The following is an 18,994-nucleotide window of genomic DNA, read 5'->3' as shown; positions in this document are numbered from 1 at the left end:
AGGGTTATTGTCATGGGAGTCTGCTTCCTCGAGACTCTCCAGGAAGCCTGCACTTCAAGGAACGTGCAGTGCTTAAAAAGTTTGTGCAAATCGGAGGGATTTCTGCAGGAATGTCCCCCACTACTGACATTAACAGCACTTCTCAATGTCATTTGTAATTTTATGTCAAACTGAACAAGAAGCAATGGATGTGCGATTTAACCACATCAAACGTAAATAGTTCTGCTGTAAGAAATGCAGGGTCATTTCAGCAGCTGTTTTTTGAACTGGTCCCTGCTGATGAAGACTTTGACATGTCCTTGAGAGTTCTGTTCGTAAGAGATGACCCCGTATGTGTCCCTTGTCAAACTACTGCCAACAAGGTCAAGAACAAACCTGCATGTTAATAAGTGCATCTCTTTCGTGACCGTTTTATTTTTACTTGTCACATTTGAAACACAATTCACATGCACAATCCAGACGCCCCCCATGGCGTCTGGAGAGCAAACGGTTAATATTGTCACGTGATTTGTAATGACGCATTCTATATAGTCTATGACTTTAGAAAGCTTAGAAAATAGACCGAACTAACGGAAATCGCAACAGGTTAAAAAAAACTCAACAAGTGAGTCGGGCCAGAGTAAGGAAACACGGTGTGAACACGACATACGTATCTCTGTAAATCTAAAGCTATCATAAACTTCTGCTGCTGCGGCTCCTAACCCTAAATCTTAAAGAGAGGATGAACAGTGAGGCAACTGAACAGGATTGTAATAATGGACATTTGTACATCATTTATTTGTGCAAGTGACATGAATGCGGAGCTACGATGAGTTAGACAGATCAAGACCGGAAGTAGTGCGATTCTGGTTTAAAAAATAAAGCCGACGACGACCAATCTTCATGTCATTTTTATGATCTAGATTAAGATATACGGCGCATCGCTTATGCGAGCTAAAGCCTGGACGCCAATACTTGCTTTGTATTTATCTTGCCGTTAACGATGGCAAACTAGTCACAGTGAGGCCTGTGACGCACTTGCGGGCTGCCAATTCGCCGACGCAAATGTGTGGGGGGTTTTATTTTGAAAGCGCAAGTCGGAAAAGCGCATTCCACTCGATCCGACTTGACAGTGGAGTACGTGACATATATAAAGTGGGCTGGTCCGTCGCGACTCACCGGCTGCTTGCGCACAGTGAGGGAGTGGGGAGAGAAGTGTGCAACCTGCAGCCGGCGGAAATCTAACGGCACGACCAGTGTACACGCGGAAGAGACGTCGGCAACCATGGCCAAGCCGCTGACGGACCAGGACAAGAGGAAGCAGATCTCGGTGCGCGGGCTGGCCGGCGTGGAGAACGTCGCCGACCTGAAGACGAACTTCAACCGACACCTCCACTTCACCCTGGTGAAGGACCGCAATGTGGCCACCAAGCGGGACTACTACTTCGCGCTGGCCAACACCGTCCGCGACCACCTGGTGGGCCGCTGGATCCGGACGCAGCAGCACTACTATGAGAAGGACCCCAAAGTAAGACGGGATGCCGCAGCAGCCCTGCACGCACACACAGCTGAGAGGGGAGGGGCCGGGGGGGCCGGAGGGGCCGGGGCGGGCTCTGTGCTGCAGTAACACAACTGACGTGCTGCTCCACTCTTCACATCCTTAAATAGAAATTCTTCGGCTGCCTTGTCTTGAGTTTTTAGAGGAAGCCCCGTCCGGTCCTGCCTCTCATCCCCACTGTTACATAACGTCCCTGCCTCCGCCTCAGTGACCTTGGTTCCGATCCGCTTCAAATGTGACCCGATCACAGAGGGAGGGAGGGAGGGGGTCTCTCCCTTCACTGCTGGCATCAGGGGGCCTCAACTGGTTGTTGAAATGTGTATTACATAACTGCGCGTCGTGCCCTGTCCCTCTCCCTCCCTCCTCCTCCTCCTCCTCCTCCTCACTCTGCGCATCACAAAATGGCCTCACACTGTAAGCAGAAGGCAGATCAAGAGATGGACGCATCAAATGAAAGTCAGATGTGGTGACAGTGATCATTTTCAATGCTCATCCAACCATTCAGTTTGTGCCCTGTGTGCGTGGCCACTGTCATCCTGCTCATCAGGATCAGGATAGACATGTTTCGTCCTTGATGAGGGGGGATCAGTCTTTCCAACTTTGTGTTGATTTGCAGTGGTGCAGTGGTTATAGCACTGTCGCTCCAAACGTGCAGGCCGACCATGCAGGGCCTGCATCCTCTCCCCGTGTCTTGTGTGGGTGTCCAATCACGTGCAGGTTAACTTCATGAGAGACTCTAAATTGGCCATACGTGTGTGTGTGTGTGTGTGTGTGAAATGGTTGTTTGTCTCCACACATCAGCCCTGTGGTACGCCGACAACCTCAGGGCCTCTCACCTGATGTCAGAGAAGCAGCAGCAGGTACAGGTGGATGGATGCCGGGAGGGACCCCCTCCCAAACAGCTTAACAGGGCCACCGGACTCCCTCACTCATCATTGGATTCAGGCCTGTACCTTTTCTCTCGGTGTCCACTTGTCTGTAGACCAGTGTCCGTGTCTTTGACACCACTGGACTCTCGGATGTCTCTCGTCTTGGTAACGAGGAGTTGTCAATTCAATTCAATTCAATTTTATTTGTATAGCGCCATATCACAACATACATTGTCTCAAGGCACTTTACATAGTGAGGTCAATATTACAATATTACAGGGAAAACCCAACAAATCCCACAATGAGCAAAGCACTTGGCGACGGTGGAGAGAAAAAACTCCCTTTTAACAGGAAGAAATCTCTGACAGAACCAGACTCAGTTGTGGGCGGTCATCTGTCTCGACCGGTTGGGGTGAGGAGAGAGAGGAGGAAGAGAGGAGAGGTGGGCAGAAAGAGGGTGGGAGGAGAGACAGTAGGAGAGAAGAGAGAGAGAGGACAGTTGTACAACCGCCGCTGTAATCTCTACCAGACTGATACTTATAATTAAAAAATACAATTATGTTGTTGTCATTATATAGTGATGATATTAATATTAATAATAGCAATAATAATAATGACGGGTTTGGGTCCTGCAGCTCTGGGGTCAGAGATACACTAGGAGAGATAGAAAACACAAACAGGGTTAGTGACATGTACTGTAAACATATCGGGGGATGGGGGGGCAGTCATGTAACTGTTGGTGGACTAGTCTGATCACATCCTGCACTTATACTTCCCACAGATCTTGACATTCCCAGTCACACGTTCTCTTTCTCATCATGCTCATCACATGACCATAGTTTCTGATCCCGTTTACTGACATCTTTCCCTCAGATCTAAATGTAGATGTCCCCCCCCATCCATCTTCACTGCCTTCTGGTCAAGTCCTGCTACCGCATCATATACAAAACCCCCCTCCTCACCTATAAATCTCTCCGTGGCCTTGCCCCCCTGATTACCTGTCAGACCTCCTCCACTGTCATACCCCACCTGGGGACCTATACGGTTTACTGATGCGCAGGTCTGTTCTCCATCTCCCGTACCGGCCTGAGAACTTATGGGGACGGGGCACTCGGTGTGGCAGCGGCCAACCTGCGAAGCTCTTTGTGGTGGAGATCGGCAATGCCCCATCCCTGGACACATTTAAAAAATGTCTAAAAACCACCTGATCACAAAGGCCTTTGACCAACTAGTGTCAACATCCCCAGCTTCTCCACTAATATTTTCTCTCCTTGGAATGTTTTTTTGACATTTTTGATTGTTTTAATATCCAAACTTTGTAAACCGGCCCTGGGTACCTTAGAAGGCGCTATATAAATCAAAAATAATAATAATCTCGATACCAAATCAGAATTATTCCGTTTTTTTCCTTCCAGCCCCCCTGCCTTTGTGGAACAGGAGGTAGAGGCTGTGTAATAAATAAGTCATAGCCAGTGTTGTAATGCTGCACTTGGCTCTGCACAGTCTGCTGCACCATGTCGGGGTGATGGAGGTTGTTAGGCTTCACTGTTCATGATACTGGAAACGTTCTCCTGGGATGTTCAGTGATCCTCAACTCTGTCGGTCCTTCTGCTTGGTTCGCCATCGCCACTTCAGGGGTGTATTCCAGAAAGCTCTCTGGGTTTGTGAACCCTGAGAAGAGGGGAAACTCAGAGTTTGATGAACCGTTTAGTTTTTTGGTAACTGACTTTTTTAACAAAACCCAGAGATTCTCCCGATCTCCTCCCTTTTCCTGAAGCTGAACTAGCTGACGAACAATGGCTTGTCCTTTCCTTGTCAGCCCGATCGATATGGAAGCAGAATTAATTCAGTGGCCTGAATAGAGGATGTTCAGACCCCGTATAGATGCTTTCATCCCGCGACGACTACTTAGTAGAACGTTGCCGCTTTTTCTCACTATCTATCGCGTATCGTAAGATTCAGGAATCTTTGTTCACTTTCTTTAGCTATATTTTATGACAAATAAATCATTTCAGGTTATCAGACCACTCCCTTTCTTGTTTCTACTATTAGAACTAGACAATCACGTGTGGGGTTATTGGGCCTTGGCGGATTGAACGTGTTACTCTTGCTGTGCCCCAGGGAGGTTCCTGTGTGGTCCTGTGGATTTCAATTGGCTTTTGTGTGAGAGCTCTCGCCGTAGCAGTGCTGTCTGTGAGAGCAGCTGCTGTTGTGGAGCAGAGATAATGACACAGGGGCCATTACGGACACCAAATGGAGCCCATGCGTATGTGTTATTATTAGTGTCCTCCTGAGAATGTGTGGTGAGCTTTTAGTGCATTGCTTTGTTCATTTTAAACTTTTGGACATGCAATGACACAAAGACCCGAAAAGAATATATGATAGATTGTTTCCTTCTGTTTTTTCCTCCAGCGTGTCTACTACCTTTCCCTTGAGTTTTACATGGGCCGGACTCTGCAGAACACCATGGTCAATCTGGCCTTGGAGAATGCCTGTGATGAAGCCACATACCAGGTGAGGTAAAGGATCACGGGGGAAAGGACACAGGAACAATGAGCCTCTCCCAGATTAATCCCACAACACTTAAAGAAGACTATTGTCTTAAATATCCTATTGTGTGCTGTAGTATTAAAGATTTCACTTCCCCTGAAGTAAGGGTGCCAAACCAGCAACAAATAAATAAAAACATACCAAAAGGACAAATTGTGTTGCCCAGAACATCACGAGAACATTCAACATGTCCCATAAAACAGAGGTTATAACTGCAGATTGTTCCGAGTATGAGACGACAAAACTTACTTTTCCTTCACTGCTCATTCTGGGATTTTGAAACCATCATGAACGGATAATGTGAAGAAAATGTACATATGTTTATCTTGCGAAACTGAAATGATTATTTTACAGCAAAGCAGCACGATGGAGCTTGTATTCCTGTATTAATCAGCACCTGTTCTACCAGTTAGTGGAGAAAGACGTGCCAGCTCTGGTGTAGACTCGTTGGATGGTTTAAAAGCACCACTCCTACTCCACAATAACTGGTTTTGCCGTCCGGAATCTTGGTGGTAAATTGGCGAGGTGGGGAGTTTGGTAAAATGATGGGTTTTTACAAGAGACAGATTCCATGTGTCAAGCACCAGGAACACTGGATGCCACATTTCTTGTAATGCAACCATTAGTATTTTCTCAACCGCCAACATGGGAAACGTTTGTAGTGGTGGCGAAGCACTCAGAAGTAAAAGTAGAATTATAACATCAGTATTGGCATCAAAGTACTGTATACCCAAAGTACCCCAAGTAAAAGTACTCATTATGCATAATAATAATATGCTGTACATTAATAGCATTGGATTATAACAGATGGATACATGAATGTGTATCACTTTAATGTTGCAGCTGGTTAAAGTGAAGCCATTTTGAACTAATGTTCTCTGTTCAGCATCTTAATCTAATAATACACAATAATGTATTTATTGATTATATTCTGTTTAGATAATTAGATTCGGCAAAGTAGGGTTAGGGTTAGGGTTGAGTTGCAAAGAAGTATAGATACGTAGATAATAAATTGTGCTTCAGTAAAGTACTTCAGTAAATGCTAGTAATGTAAGTTACCTAGTCACTACGTGTCTTTCAGGCTCCACGAGTTGGTTTATAATGCAGTAAATTTGACCCGAATGACATCACCACAGGTTATTTTTAGAGTTCAAAAGCTCCGCTGGGTCACAGTAGACACATTATACAACAGTTTCCACTGGCAGAGTAACAGACCGAGCTCTATCTGTCAAATCCTTGAGTGTCCCTTCTAAAGGGCGTCAATACCGGTATGATGGATCATACTCTACCCACAAGACACCACAGTCTCTCACAACAACACAAATCCAGACAGTAAAAAAGAAACCAGAGGGGGGCATCACAGACTCTACTGTACATCCAGACTTTAGCCTGTTCCTGGGACATAAAGAAAAGATGAGTCCTGGCCTGATATCTACCATAGTTAAAGGTCAAAAAGGTCAAGCTGCCTCGCGCTGCTCTGTGATTTTAAGAGGGAAGGAATGTGTTTCAAGATGGACGCCAGAGGAAAGCTGCAATACTCATGCCAGTGTCTCTTGCGTTCCTCAGCTGGGCCTGGACATGGAGGAGCTGCAGGACATTGAGGAGGACGCCGGTCTAGGCAATGGTGGACTGGGTCGTCTGGCTGGTGAGTTCCTGCCTTCTGCCGATTGGCTGCCGACAGGGTGATGTTTAGTGCAGGGGAAAGCCTTTTCTCACCCACCACCTCCTCCCCCCTGTCTGTCGTCGTTTCCACAGCTTGCTTCCTGGACTCCATGGCCTCTCTGGGTCTGGCCGCTTACGGGTACGGCATCCGCTACGAGTTCGGCATCTTCAATCAGAAAATAGTCGGCGGCTGGCAGGTATGTGGTACCTGCCGGTGTGTCTTGAAAGCACCCAAGTTGGCGATACACATTTCAAATACCAGACTGGGTCCTTTGTTACAACCCCCAAAAGGTGAAGAGAAAGTAACCATAACCAACATTTACAAAGATTAACATAAGATTAAATGAGAAGTCACTCACCCAGAAGGGTTCGTAGGATCTGGTTGCTTCTCTCTAAGCTTTAAACCAAACTCACAGAAACAGTGGAGCCATCCAGAACAGGCAGCCAAACCGAACTCTAAATAACGGGGCCATCCAAACCAGACTGCTGCTGTGGCAACCACAAAATGGAAGAGACCGAGTCAAGGTTCCTGCCCCCTCTGTATTAGTTTCCTCTCCTTCAAGCCAGACAGGATACATCTGAGGGAAGAAGCCTGGACAACATGACCCTGTTCACACCTGGTATTAACATTTGTCACATGAGTCTTGTGATTAGATCTCACTCCCCCGCTCTATATGCAAATAAACACGTCCAAAGACCAAATGTTGTTTTAATCCAGTCTGACTATACAGAAAGTCAAAGGGCGTCAGCTGGAGTATGCAGTCCCTCTGTGTCCCAGATCACATCCAAATGCACCGTGAACCTTCCTCCTCTCTGTCCCCAAGGATACATTTCTAGTCATTTAAGATTAATACTGTCGACGGTGGCCTCCGAAGCTTCTTGCAAAGATTTAGAGTTTTGCTAAAACCTTGACAAGGAACTAGAAAAATTCACATGATGTTAATACTTCTTCTTGATTCTAGTGACGTCCAACCAACACTGTGATAGAGGGAACAATGGTGGGTGCAAATTTTTTTCATTAGTAATAAACCTAAGGGCGCTGTGGTAAACGGGATTTAACTATATTATTTGAATATGTCTCCCCATGTATGCGTGGGTTCTCTCCGGGTTCTCTGGCTTCCTCCCACAGTCCAGAGACATGCAGAATGGGGATATGTCAATTGAAGACTCTACATTGACTGTAGGTGTGACTGTGAGAGTGAACTGTTGTCCGTCTCTGAATGTGGCCCTGCGATAGGCTGGCGACCTGTCCAGGGTCGACCCCGCCTCTCGCCCAATGTTAGCTGGGATTGGCTCCAGCCCGCTCGCGACCCTTAAATGGATAAAGCGGTAGACGGTGGATGGATGGATGGATGGATGGATTTTAATATGTAGATATGGTCAGTGTGAACATCACAATGGAGGAGGAATCGCTCTGACGTAAAAGAGTGCGGCGTGTCTCCCACAGGTAGAAGAAGCCGACGACTGGCTGCGTTACGGTAACCCCTGGGAGAAGGCTCGCCCCGAGTACATGCGCCCAGTCCACTTCTACGGGAGAGTGGAGCACACAGCCGAAGGCGTGAAGTGGGTCGACACGCAGGTTAGTGGGAGCGCTACAGGACCGCGGAGGTCTCATCTCACATATGATGCTGTTTGACCGCATATTTACATAGAGGCATTTTTGGGAGTCAGTGATATAAATTGTTTTAATCAGTGTTTAATTACCATGAAAACTGTGTATTCTTAAATAGCTTCTTAAATGAGCAATAGTTTCCAACATGAATAGAATACTTTTAAAGTTAGAACAGCTTTACTTATTTCACGTTATTTCTTTTTAACCTTCGGGCGCAGCACCAGAAAACTGATCCTGGTTGCTCCAGGCCACTCTAACCCCTGGTTATACAAAAATACAGTCTGCATTAGTTGTTGCGGTAGCGGCTTTACCACCAGTTGCTGCCAGAAAAGTACAAAAATTAAACACTGGGGCTTTTTAAAGATTTATGACCAAGATATGTACTGTGAGGGACAGGTTACTGTTTGAGTCTAATTTATGTCTACGTGTCTTTTCTTTTTAACCCAGGTGGTGCTGGCTCTTCCCTATGACACTCCAGTCCCCGGCTACAGGAACAACATAGTCAACACCATGAGACTGTGGTCTGCTAAGGCCCCCTGTGACTTCAACCTCAAAGACTGTCAGTGTCATCGTGTGAACTAACAATTTTAGAAATTGTCTGCTTCTAAAATACAAATGGACATAACATTTTCCAGTAAAAAGAAAAATATAAAACATGAAGAAACGGAATGGAATAGGTGAGCGTGAGTTGCTCAAACTGCTGTTTTCCCGCAGTTAACGTTGGGGGCTACATCCAAGCTGTGCTGGATCGAAATCTAGCAGAGAACATCTCCAGGGTTCTCTACCCCAACGACAATGTGAGTGGACTCCCCAAACAACGATTTCTCTTCTGTCTGCCGCACATCTCTCTACATTTGACTTATTCTTTATAGTTTGGGGCAATGTTTCTATCAGTATCTACTATACTCGGTCCCATGTTAAATGCAAGACAGGACAGGAAACATACACAGAGGTTGTAAACAAACCAAATGATCTTTGGAGGTCAAAGTGAGCATGTAAGAAATGGTGCATTTATTGTATGCACATATTGTATGCACTTTTATTGTTTTTAAAATTCCATGGTGGTTCCATCAGCTTTCTGAATTGTCTTTTTTCTTCAGTTCTTTGAAGGGAAGGAGTTGCGTCTCAAACAGGAGTACTTTGTTGTCGCTGCAACTCTTCAGGACATCATCCGTCGATTCAAAGCCTCCAAGTTTGGCTCCACAGAGTTTGTGCGGTTGGACCTTTCTACACTGCCAGAAAAGGTCAGAGATCCTACATCCCGTCGTATCATTTGAATCACTGTATGATAAGATGTGTTACAAATCACAGAATATGGACCATTCCACCCAATTTCCTGTTCTAACTCTTCTGAAACAAACTTTATCTTTCATCTCCTTTTTCAACACTGAATCTAATTACACACAATTAACTACAGTTGCACAAGATGGCTGCACTTTCTCAGTCCTGTCATCATAAGGTGGAGGTAGAATGGCTCATAACAGCCTATCTACAGATATTTCATTATTTGAATGAAAGCCCTGATGAATGAAAGTATCGATTTAGATGATTAACCATAGTTATTAAGACAGGAATGTCTGCCAGGGTAGACACGTGCAGACCTTTGGCTCCTCCAGGTGATGAGTGATGGAGAAGTGCTATATTTAGAGGCGCTGCTGAATGTGACCTGTGATGTGAAGTGCTACATACAGTTATTGCGGTCCACTTATGCTTTTCTGTGCACACTTGGTCTTCAGGTGGCCATCCAGCTGAATGACACTCACCCTGCTTTAGCCATCCCTGAGCTGATGAGGATCCTGGTAGACGTGGAGAAGCTCACCTGGGAGAAGGTATGATACAGATCCTACTATTCTTAAAACAAAGAGCTTGTGAGAAACGGACAATTTACACACTTTTATGACTTTCTAAAAGTCACAGTGTGACAATCATGCCTGCTGTACATAGATACTGGTGGAGGTAAGAAAGTAAGCAGGTTATATATATTTTTTTTTGTGCCTGGTGTGTCCGTGTGATATTGTCAGATGTCTCTAACCTGTCTGTGGCTCTGTCCTCTCTCTCTCTCTCTCTGCAGGCCTGGGACATTGTAGTTCTTACCTGTGCCTACACCAACCACACCGTCCTGCCTGAAGCTCTGGAGCGCTGGCCCGTCGACCTCTTCCAAAACCTCCTGCCTCGGCACTTGGAGATCATCTACGAGATCAACAGGAGGCACCTGGAGGTTTGCATGTTTCTTTGCTTAGTTTTGTGAGGATTTTAAACTCTGTACTGTCCAGCAGTAATGGAGCGCTCCAAAGATTTTGAGGAGCATGCTTGTTTGTGCAGTTTCAGACCAGGTTGTGTAATCTCTACGCAACCAATACCGAGATCCTGTAGTGGTGTCATCCCTTTTGAAAGTTACCAATATGCATCAACCATATAGTGGTAATATAAAAGAAATACAGTGGAGCTGCTTTCAGACATGCACTGAACTCTTGCCATTGTCCTGAACTTCTCCAGAGGGGCTGTGTGTGTGTGTGTGAACGCAAATGTCCGCAGATGTTGCTCCAAACATTCTTTGGAACTTTTCCTGCCAGCCCCCTAGTCAAATCTCCAGAGAATGTCAGTGAGCCTGTGTCACAATACAGCCGGAAAAACTCAGTCAGAGGATCAATGGGCAAGTGGGCGTGTTGATGACTGTAAACAAAAACTCTGCTTTCCGAAGCAAAATAATCGCTCAGGTCCTGCGTCCTGCTACCCTACCCAGATGCCACAGAATGTCCCGGAGATTATTCTGCTGCCGTGAGCGCGTCTGACTTGGACAATGTCCTGCTGCGTTCGTCAAATGTGAGCGCCAAGCTCCGGACGCAACTCTGCTGACATTGTCCTGAGTTCATGTCTGAAAACAGCTTATGTGGCACCTACACCGTCCCGCTCAGGCCAAGTGCTGTTTACAGTTGACGTCGCGTCTGCGGACACTCTCTGTGGAGTTTAACCCACAACAATGGTCCCTTCTTCTTCTTCTTCTTCATCTTCTTCTTCTTCTTCTTCTGTAGTTTTCTCAACCGCTACAGTGCCATAAATCGCTGATCTCCACAAATCTCTGATGTAATCCAAGAAATATGAAATTTAAGTCTGAGTGGGCTATTGCCAGTGGGAAATATCTTTCATACAGAGAATCTCGCGTGAAACTGCAGGTCCTATGCCGAGACTGGATGACTTCATAACCTTCATTTATCGTTTGTCCCGAATTGTCCTCATCTGTCGACATCAAAATTGCCAATTCTAACCAGATTTCTCTTTTCTTTCCCTCACTCCAGCGCATCGCTAAGCTTTACCCTGGTGACCTCGACCGTATGCGCCGGATGTCACTGATCGAGGAGGGCGACGGCAAGAAAATCAACATGGCTCACTTGTGCATTGTGGGATCTCATGCTGTCAACGGAGTGGCTCGCATCCACTCTGAAATCATCAAAGACACTGTGTAGGAGACCCTCAACTCTGTATTTCTGTTTTGAATTGGAGATTTTGAGTGAGACGTTGGTATTCTGAAGTGTCATAGTGTTGACATGTTAACATCACTCACATTTCATGTTGTATGGCCTTCCCGTGACACAATCTCCTGAATAAGTCTGTGACTGTGGCTTCTCTCTAACGCCAGGTTCAAGGATTTCTATGAAGTCGACCCTCAGAAGTTTCAGAACAAGACCAACGGCATCACTCCCAGGCGCTGGCTGGTCATGTGCAACCCTGGCCTGGCTGAGGTCATCGCTGAGGTTTGTTTGTTCTTGTTCATGCAGACTGAAATAAAGAGGTTCTGAGGGGAGAGTGGTTACTAAGGGCAGCCAGAGTCCTGGAAATACAGGTCGTTTTCATGGCACTTGGAACACGTCCAAAGCTTGGAGGACAATGAGACTGTGCTGCAGTGTGAGACAACTGTGGCCCCTTTCACACTGGACAAAAACCCATAAATACCCACTAACCTGTCTTCAGTGTGAAAAGGTACATTTGACTTTATTAGGAGGTCAAACTGCTGCAGTAGTTTTTGGTATTTATCAGCTCTGGTTCCGATGTGCAGTGATGGAAACATGGAACCTGGGTGATAATACTTATTTTTGCCTCTTCTCCGGCCCGATTCTATGACCCACACCATAGAGGTAATGAATGCACATTAAAAAACATTTTGACATCCAGATACAGGGCCTAAAGATGCACCAGTGAATGTTTTTAGACCAACAATGGAACAAATGGTGTGTCCACTGTGTAAAAAGGCCTCTGTTAGCCATGACAACTTTATAAGGTGATGGTATGTCAGTGTTGTGTTTAGAGCTTGTTCCTCTGCCCCTAAGTGTCCCCCCCAAAAAACTCAATGAATGCACCTTTAAAAATATTGTTATTTGTCACTAACATTGAGCAGAAGCAAATTTTTGCACTTGCCTGAAACACGATAAACCATTTGGAAGTTTTGGATTTTGGATCAGTTGTTTTGCCACGCCTTTAATCCGCCACTCTTAAAGGCTTTTTATTCACTGCAAATGTGAGTGATTCATGGGTGTTGTAGTTTTTACAGCCACCTGCCATACTTCATTTTGCAGATACAAAGAGCAACTTAGGGGCAAAACATAAACATACATTGTTGTTAAATTATCCGGGAAGTTCGACTATTGGGAGCCAACATGATGAAATGAAAAATGAAAGCTTTTTGCATTACAAAACACAAATATGCCTGGATGCTTCTTCCCGTCTGTGCACATGCACCGGACGTGCAGCTTCACTGTCGCGTTTCTCTTCCAGAGGATTGGTGACGACTACATGCGCGACCTGGACCAGCTGAAGCAACTTCTGGACTTTGTGGATGATGACACTTTCATTCGGGATGTTGCCAAAGTCAAACAAGTGAGAGCATAACGCAGAAGACTATGGAGACAGATCTATAAGACAAATTCCTTCACAAAAGCCTTCACGATACACAGTATATTACAGACATGGATGCAAACAGCTACTTGTCTGGTTGCCGTAAGCGGACGACCACGAGGCGGTAATTCTCGCTCTGTTGATCTGTGATTTGAATTGCTCTGCTTTATCTCAACTTTTAGGAGAACAAGATGAAGTTTGCCGCCCACCTTGAGGAGCACTACAAGGTGAAGATCAACCCCAACTCCATGTTCGATGTCCACGTGAAGAGGATTCACGAGTACAAAAGGCAGCTGCTCAACTGCCTCCACATCATAACACTGTACAACCGTGGGTGTTCTTTCTTTCACCGACAGCTTTTCAGAAATCACATATGGTTTCAGAGTTTGGCCTCAGGTCAACTCATTTTATTTGTTTATTTACAAAAATGATTTTTTATTTTAATTTTATTTAAAAGGCATCAAGAAGGAGCCTAACAAGTCCTGGACCCCCAGGACAATCATGATTGGAGGAAAGGTGAGCAGCATTCTATGTGGAAGAGTTGCATGATAAAGGAACACTGATGATCCGTCTCACCAAATGTTGTAGTGTTTGTTAAATGTGAACATAAAAAGAACATTTTTGGGGGGGAGCGTAAGTGCTGGAACTATTTTTTGGCAAATCGAAAAACCTTGCTGTGGGGTTGCCATGTTCAGCACCGTCCTGCCTGTACAGTCACCAACATTGCACACCTCTTCTTATCAGCTGAATCAGCTAACCTGCACTTTAACCAGAGGTCACAACCAGCTGGTTTCAGAATTATCAGGGGGCATATTTAACCAAAACCATTTCCCTAAAATAAAGTTCCCATTTCATCATGATCACCACTGTCACAGCTCAGGCTGCGTAAAATAAATCATTTTTTGTCAACAATACAATGGAAAAGATTGTGATTCCGCACAGATTTAAATGTTATTTCTTTGTCACAATCAAAAAAGCATTTTTCATTAGTAGGCCGTACATAGTTACTCGATGGTCCTCTGTGTTTCCAGGCGGCTCCAGGTTACCACACTGCCAAGATGATCATCAAGCTGATCACTTCAATTGGAGACATTGTGAACAATGACACAGTGGTGGGAGATCGCCTCAAGGTCCTTTTCCTGGAGAACTATCGGGTCACTCTGGCTGAGAAAGGTAATGGATACTGTTGATTCGATTTAGTTGTTTTACATTGAATTATCTCAGTCATTTGAGTGTCTGCATGCTAAAAGCTGGAAGCTGTGTCATGTTAATGGTGATGCGCCAATGTGATAAAATGCGTCGTCATTCTGGGTCTTTCCAACTGTCCTCTCCGTGCAGTCGTCCCTGCGGCTGACTTGTCGGAGCAGATATCCACGGCAGGCACGGAGGCCTCTGGCACTGGGAACATGAAGTTCATGCTGAATGGGGCCCTCACCATTGGCACCATGGACGGGGCCAACGTGGAGATGGCAGAAGAGGCAGGAGAGGAGAACCTCTTCATCTTCGGCATGAGGGTGCCCGATGTCGAGGCTCTGGACAAGAAGGGGTGAGTCTCCTAATGAGAGAAATGGGACTGATATTAAAACACACCTTGAATATAATGGAGGAGTGAGATGGATGGAACACGAGTGAATGACAATGACAATGACAGGATGGTGATGAAAAGAGTGTATCACCGGCTTAGTAGGAGTCGTGAAGTCAGTGAACTGACGATGTAATGTCAGTTATACAGTAATATCTAGCCTGAATTTGATGACAAGGATTTGCTGTATTGTGAATTTAACTTCTCATTCGATTACTCTATGAACACAAAACTGTGGGAAAAGTAAGGAAAGGAGATACGGACGCCCCCACAATTCATTGCGGCAGCGACATTCAACGTGACGCGCCGCGCACGGACGTAAACGATTCAATTCAAAGAAGAAGAAGAAGGAGAAGAGTACGAATGTGATCCAGGAGAGACGCACGTCATCATGTCGGTTTCCGTTACATATGAATAATTTACATCTGATGTCACACGGTGGCAAAATTTGTAGTTTCACCACGGCAGACGCGCGTCAACAACACGCCGCGTGATGACGCGGTGTAGTGAAAGTCGTGTCGGATTCCCTGAGCACCGCTGTCAGCTTTTCCCTAAAAAGCAGATGGGGATAGTAGATAGGAAGGACATTTCAACCGCACCCTCTCACCTGCTAACTTGTGCGAAGGTCAGCTATACCGACACTATGAGACATAACTCGGTAGGGTCCTACCTGACCTGAGCCTGCCATACAACGACAAAGTGTCGGGTTTGTCGGGTAGCGCTCAACCCATTTTCACCCGACCCATTTTCTCCTGACTGCGCCAAGTGGGAAGAGTGAATGGGACTCGCGCATCTACTGAGCGACCTAATATCTACCCCAGTGTCTTACAAATATTTTGTACCCAGCTATGATGCCGTGTCGTACTACAAGCGCATCCCAGAGCTGAAGCAGGCGATGGACCAGATATCGGCCGGCTTCTTCAGCCCCAGCCAGCCCGACCTCTTCAAAGACCTCGTCGACATGCTGATGCACCATGACAGGTTGGGGCCACATTCATGCTGCTGCTGAAGGAATCAGCACTTTGTGCATGCGGACACACTTTTATCTCCCCAGTCGTGCAGTGTCATCAGGGTATCTCTTTCATCCACGAGTTAATGTGAATGTGCCTACTCCAGTTTATCTATTTCAGTTCACATATGGGGATGTGCCCTGTTGTATTGACAAGTTGAACACGTGAATAACACAATTAAAAAAACTACACTGGCACTATCCCTCAGGAATTTGTCTGGAGTAAGATCCAAACCAGAAGCTTTGTTAGTAGGGAATGTGAATGAAATGTGGTGGCACCCTTTCTACTTACACATAATCATATTATAATAATCTTAATCAAGTTGCAACATTTTAAACTTTCGAAACAACTTTGTATATACTTTTTTTTAAGTCATTTTTATTGGAGTGCATCATCTCCTCTGTCCATCTGTGCTTCAGGTTCAAGGTGTTTGCAGACTATGAAGAATACATCAAATGCCAAGAGAAAGTCAGTGCTCTCTACAAGGTCAGTGATTCATCAAGAAGAAGTCGGGAGACTTAAAATCACAACTGATCTCCCAGTTCAGTGGGATGATTCTCTGAAAGACCTGTCAATCATTTTGTGTAGTCTGTGTAGTGAGAACTATTAAAATTGAAATTGTACTGTACTTTACTATACTATAGTATTATCTATACTATGCTATACCATCCTGTATTGTACTGTACTGTATTATACTAAAGTATGTTCTACACTGTACTATACTTTACTGTACTGTACACTACCTTACTACACTATACTGTTCTAACTATACTACAGCATTTTCTACACTATACTATACTGAGGAATCTCATCTTGTTGTTTTTCAACGTGACTGCCCTATTTCAACAGAACCCTAAAGAGTGGACCAAGATGGTGATCCATAACATTGCCGGCTCTGGCAAATTCTCCAGCGATCGCACCATTTCCCAGTATGCCAGGGAGATCTGGGGCATGGAGCCCAGTCTGGAGAAGATCCCAGCTCCTGACGATCCTCGCTAAAGCCCACAGCATCCGCCTCCTCCACCTTCACTGTAGCCTGCCCTGCGGTCCATCCAGGACGGATGAACCCTGTAGCTTGTTCACTGTGTACTGTGGCATTATTTTCTTTACGTCACCGATCCCCACACACTCACCCTCTATAACTTCTGTTTCATCTTGTAGTAATGTATTGATATGCTCATTCAAAATATGTATTTTTTTCCCCTCTGTGCACCAGCAATGCATCTACTCACTGTTGGGTGAAAACGTTGTATCTGAACATGTGAAACCATTGAAGATATACTTCCTTGTTTGGTCATAGTCCAGTAGTCCCCCCTTTTTCCCCCCCCAAAAAATTCCTCACCACTGATGTTTGGTAATTCAAGGTCAAAACTTAAATCAGGAATGGGGTCAAAAGGTTTTAACTGCTATACTGCAGCAGGGATTTTATTTTTAGCCAGACTAGGACTTCCCTACATTGGTTTTCCCCCAACAGTGATATTCTAACCACAGTTCTACCTTTGAGCCCTAATGGCTTCCATAACCCAGCAAAATACCGCTAATTAACCTCTGAAACAGTTTTGATTCCAAAACAAACCTGAGTCTTCCGTGAAAGGGAGAAAGGATACAACTGTGGTTCATGTGCATCACAATATTCCATATTAAAAGACTCCAACTGCTCTGTTAGTGTTATGGTATTTGTTGAATGTATCTGTTTGTGTGTGAATAATCAGTAATGGTCAGAGGAGCCCATCAGATGCCATTGACCCATCAGTTTACCTGTGATCTCCTCAGCATGTTTGTGTCTGTCTCCTTCTGCTGTACTCTGTTCCTAAAAGTGCCCTGTGTTAGAATGAAAACGCCTTCTCTGCCTAAAGTCGAAATGATTGAATTAACCTTTGAAAAACTATATGCGTGTGTTTTGTAGTGCAGCTGTGTGTTTACCAGAAGATGAGTCTATGACACTGTGGATAGCGGCTTCATTGATGTACTGTAACGGCATTCTGTCCCGCTTCAGCTGCTCTGTGTGACTCTGACACTGTGGTGCTGCAGAAAGCGCTGTCCACTTCACTGAACCTAACATTGTCACTGTCAGCCAGTGCCCTTCTTTTGTTAGTCAATAAATGATATGACTACATAAGCCGCTCATACGTCTCACTTTTACATTTGCACAAAGCGCAGAAATATATATTTTTCTTAACGTGAGAACTCGACCAATTTGATCCTAGTAGTCTGGTAAGGTCCTGTTTTTGCCCCGGTCCATTGGTTGGTTGGTTTTTTGGGGGATTATACAAAAACTGCAGAACACATTTTCACAGAAACTTGGTGCAAAGATAGGACATGGGCAAAGGAAAAACAAAATTCATTTGGGGGTGGATCCAGGACTTTAAAAAAGGATTTTCTTTAATGTTTTGAGATGGGGCATTTAATGTTTTTTGTTTCCCACTGATTTCCCAGGGAATAACATGGTTCATAATTAGGCACATGTCATACTTCAATTGCCTTCAATTTAAATCACTGTTCAGTTAACGTCAAATGAAATTCTGATCCTCTCCCCCCAATTTCAACATCTGAATCAGTTATAAAAGAGTGGTCATGAAAAGTTTTATTTTCCTATATAAATGGAAACTGTTGCAGATTACACCATAAAAAAATTGTCATTTATGGCAATCAAACATCAAACCTCCAAGAGTGCAGAGTTTGCTGAGAGGGCTTCGTTTGGGAACGGCCTTTCCATACTGGATGCAATTAATCTCCTCTTCATAGACATGGCATGATTTGGCGCTATACAAATAGAATTGAATTGAATTGAATAACAAGATATACCAACAAGACCCCGTTTTCCACCAATAGCAATTCTCAAAGTGACCATTGCGATGTGGCCTACAGAGGTGGAAACATGCAATTATTCCAGCAGATGGCGCTGTTTAGCCCACCACTGATTTGATTGAACTGGGGTCACAGTATCACCTGAGATGATTTCAAACCTCAAGATTCCCTCAGGATGAGGCATTGATGGAACAGGTATTATCTCAGTTGATAAGGTGCTCTGGTGATACATATCACTCACTACAAACCTGGAGCATTCGGGCCCTGGTGCAGGTACGTATGCACTGTACTAGGTGACATTCTAGTTCGGATAAGCACTTCCTTTTTTTGCATCATATCTATTTCATATCTTGATACACATATACCTTGATATCTTGCCCCGTAAGGAATCCAGCCCTCACATGAAGAGGAGACAAAAAACAAGCATGAATTCATTTCTCAGCAATTTGAAAGTTTACACAATGTTTGATCTGA

At 44.8% G+C, this 18,994-nt stretch overlaps 1 protein-coding gene across 1 annotated transcript; it reads left to right on the top strand.

The window, feature by feature from the left end:
* The first annotated feature begins 1,130 nt into the window (after positions 1-1,130).
* On the top strand, positions 1,131-17,831 carry pygmb (phosphorylase, glycogen, muscle b). The gene is made up of 20 exons (XM_035629765.2): positions 1,131-1,507; positions 4,819-4,920; positions 6,523-6,601; positions 6,712-6,815; positions 8,066-8,197; positions 8,678-8,789; positions 8,945-9,027; positions 9,331-9,474; positions 9,967-10,059; positions 10,302-10,448; positions 11,527-11,690; positions 11,868-11,982; positions 13,001-13,102; positions 13,303-13,450; positions 13,578-13,636; positions 14,152-14,293; positions 14,459-14,666; positions 15,549-15,683; positions 16,132-16,198; positions 16,562-17,831. Exons 1-20 carry the CDS (start codon positions 1,265-1,267, stop codon positions 16,709-16,711), a joined length of 2,529 nt encoding a protein of 842 aa, XP_035485658.1. The 5' UTR covers positions 1,131-1,264; the 3' UTR covers positions 16,712-17,831.
* Positions 17,832-18,994: the final 1,163 nt, after the last annotated feature.

Source organism: Scophthalmus maximus, chromosome 1 (assembly GCF_022379125.1).
Source record: "Scophthalmus maximus strain ysfricsl-2021 chromosome 1, ASM2237912v1, whole genome shotgun sequence".
Classification (NCBI taxonomy): Eukaryota; Metazoa; Chordata; class Actinopteri; order Pleuronectiformes; family Scophthalmidae; genus Scophthalmus; species Scophthalmus maximus.
The sequence above is the reverse complement of the archived record's forward strand: the minus strand, read 5'-3'. Positions and strand labels throughout refer to the sequence as shown.

Coding starts and splice junctions, on each gene's coding strand:
- pygmb (XM_035629765.2), top strand. CDS start 1,265: ATGGCCAAGCCGCTGACGGACCAGGACAAGAGGAAGCAGATCTCGGTG. Junction 9,475..9,966: donor TTTCTACACTGCCAGAAAAG/GTCAGAGATCCT, acceptor CTTGGTCTTCAG/GTGGCCATCCAGCTGAATGA. Junction 16,199..16,561: donor AAGTCAGTGCTCTCTACAAG/GTCAGTGATTCA, acceptor CTATTTCAACAG/AACCCTAAAGAGTGGACCAA.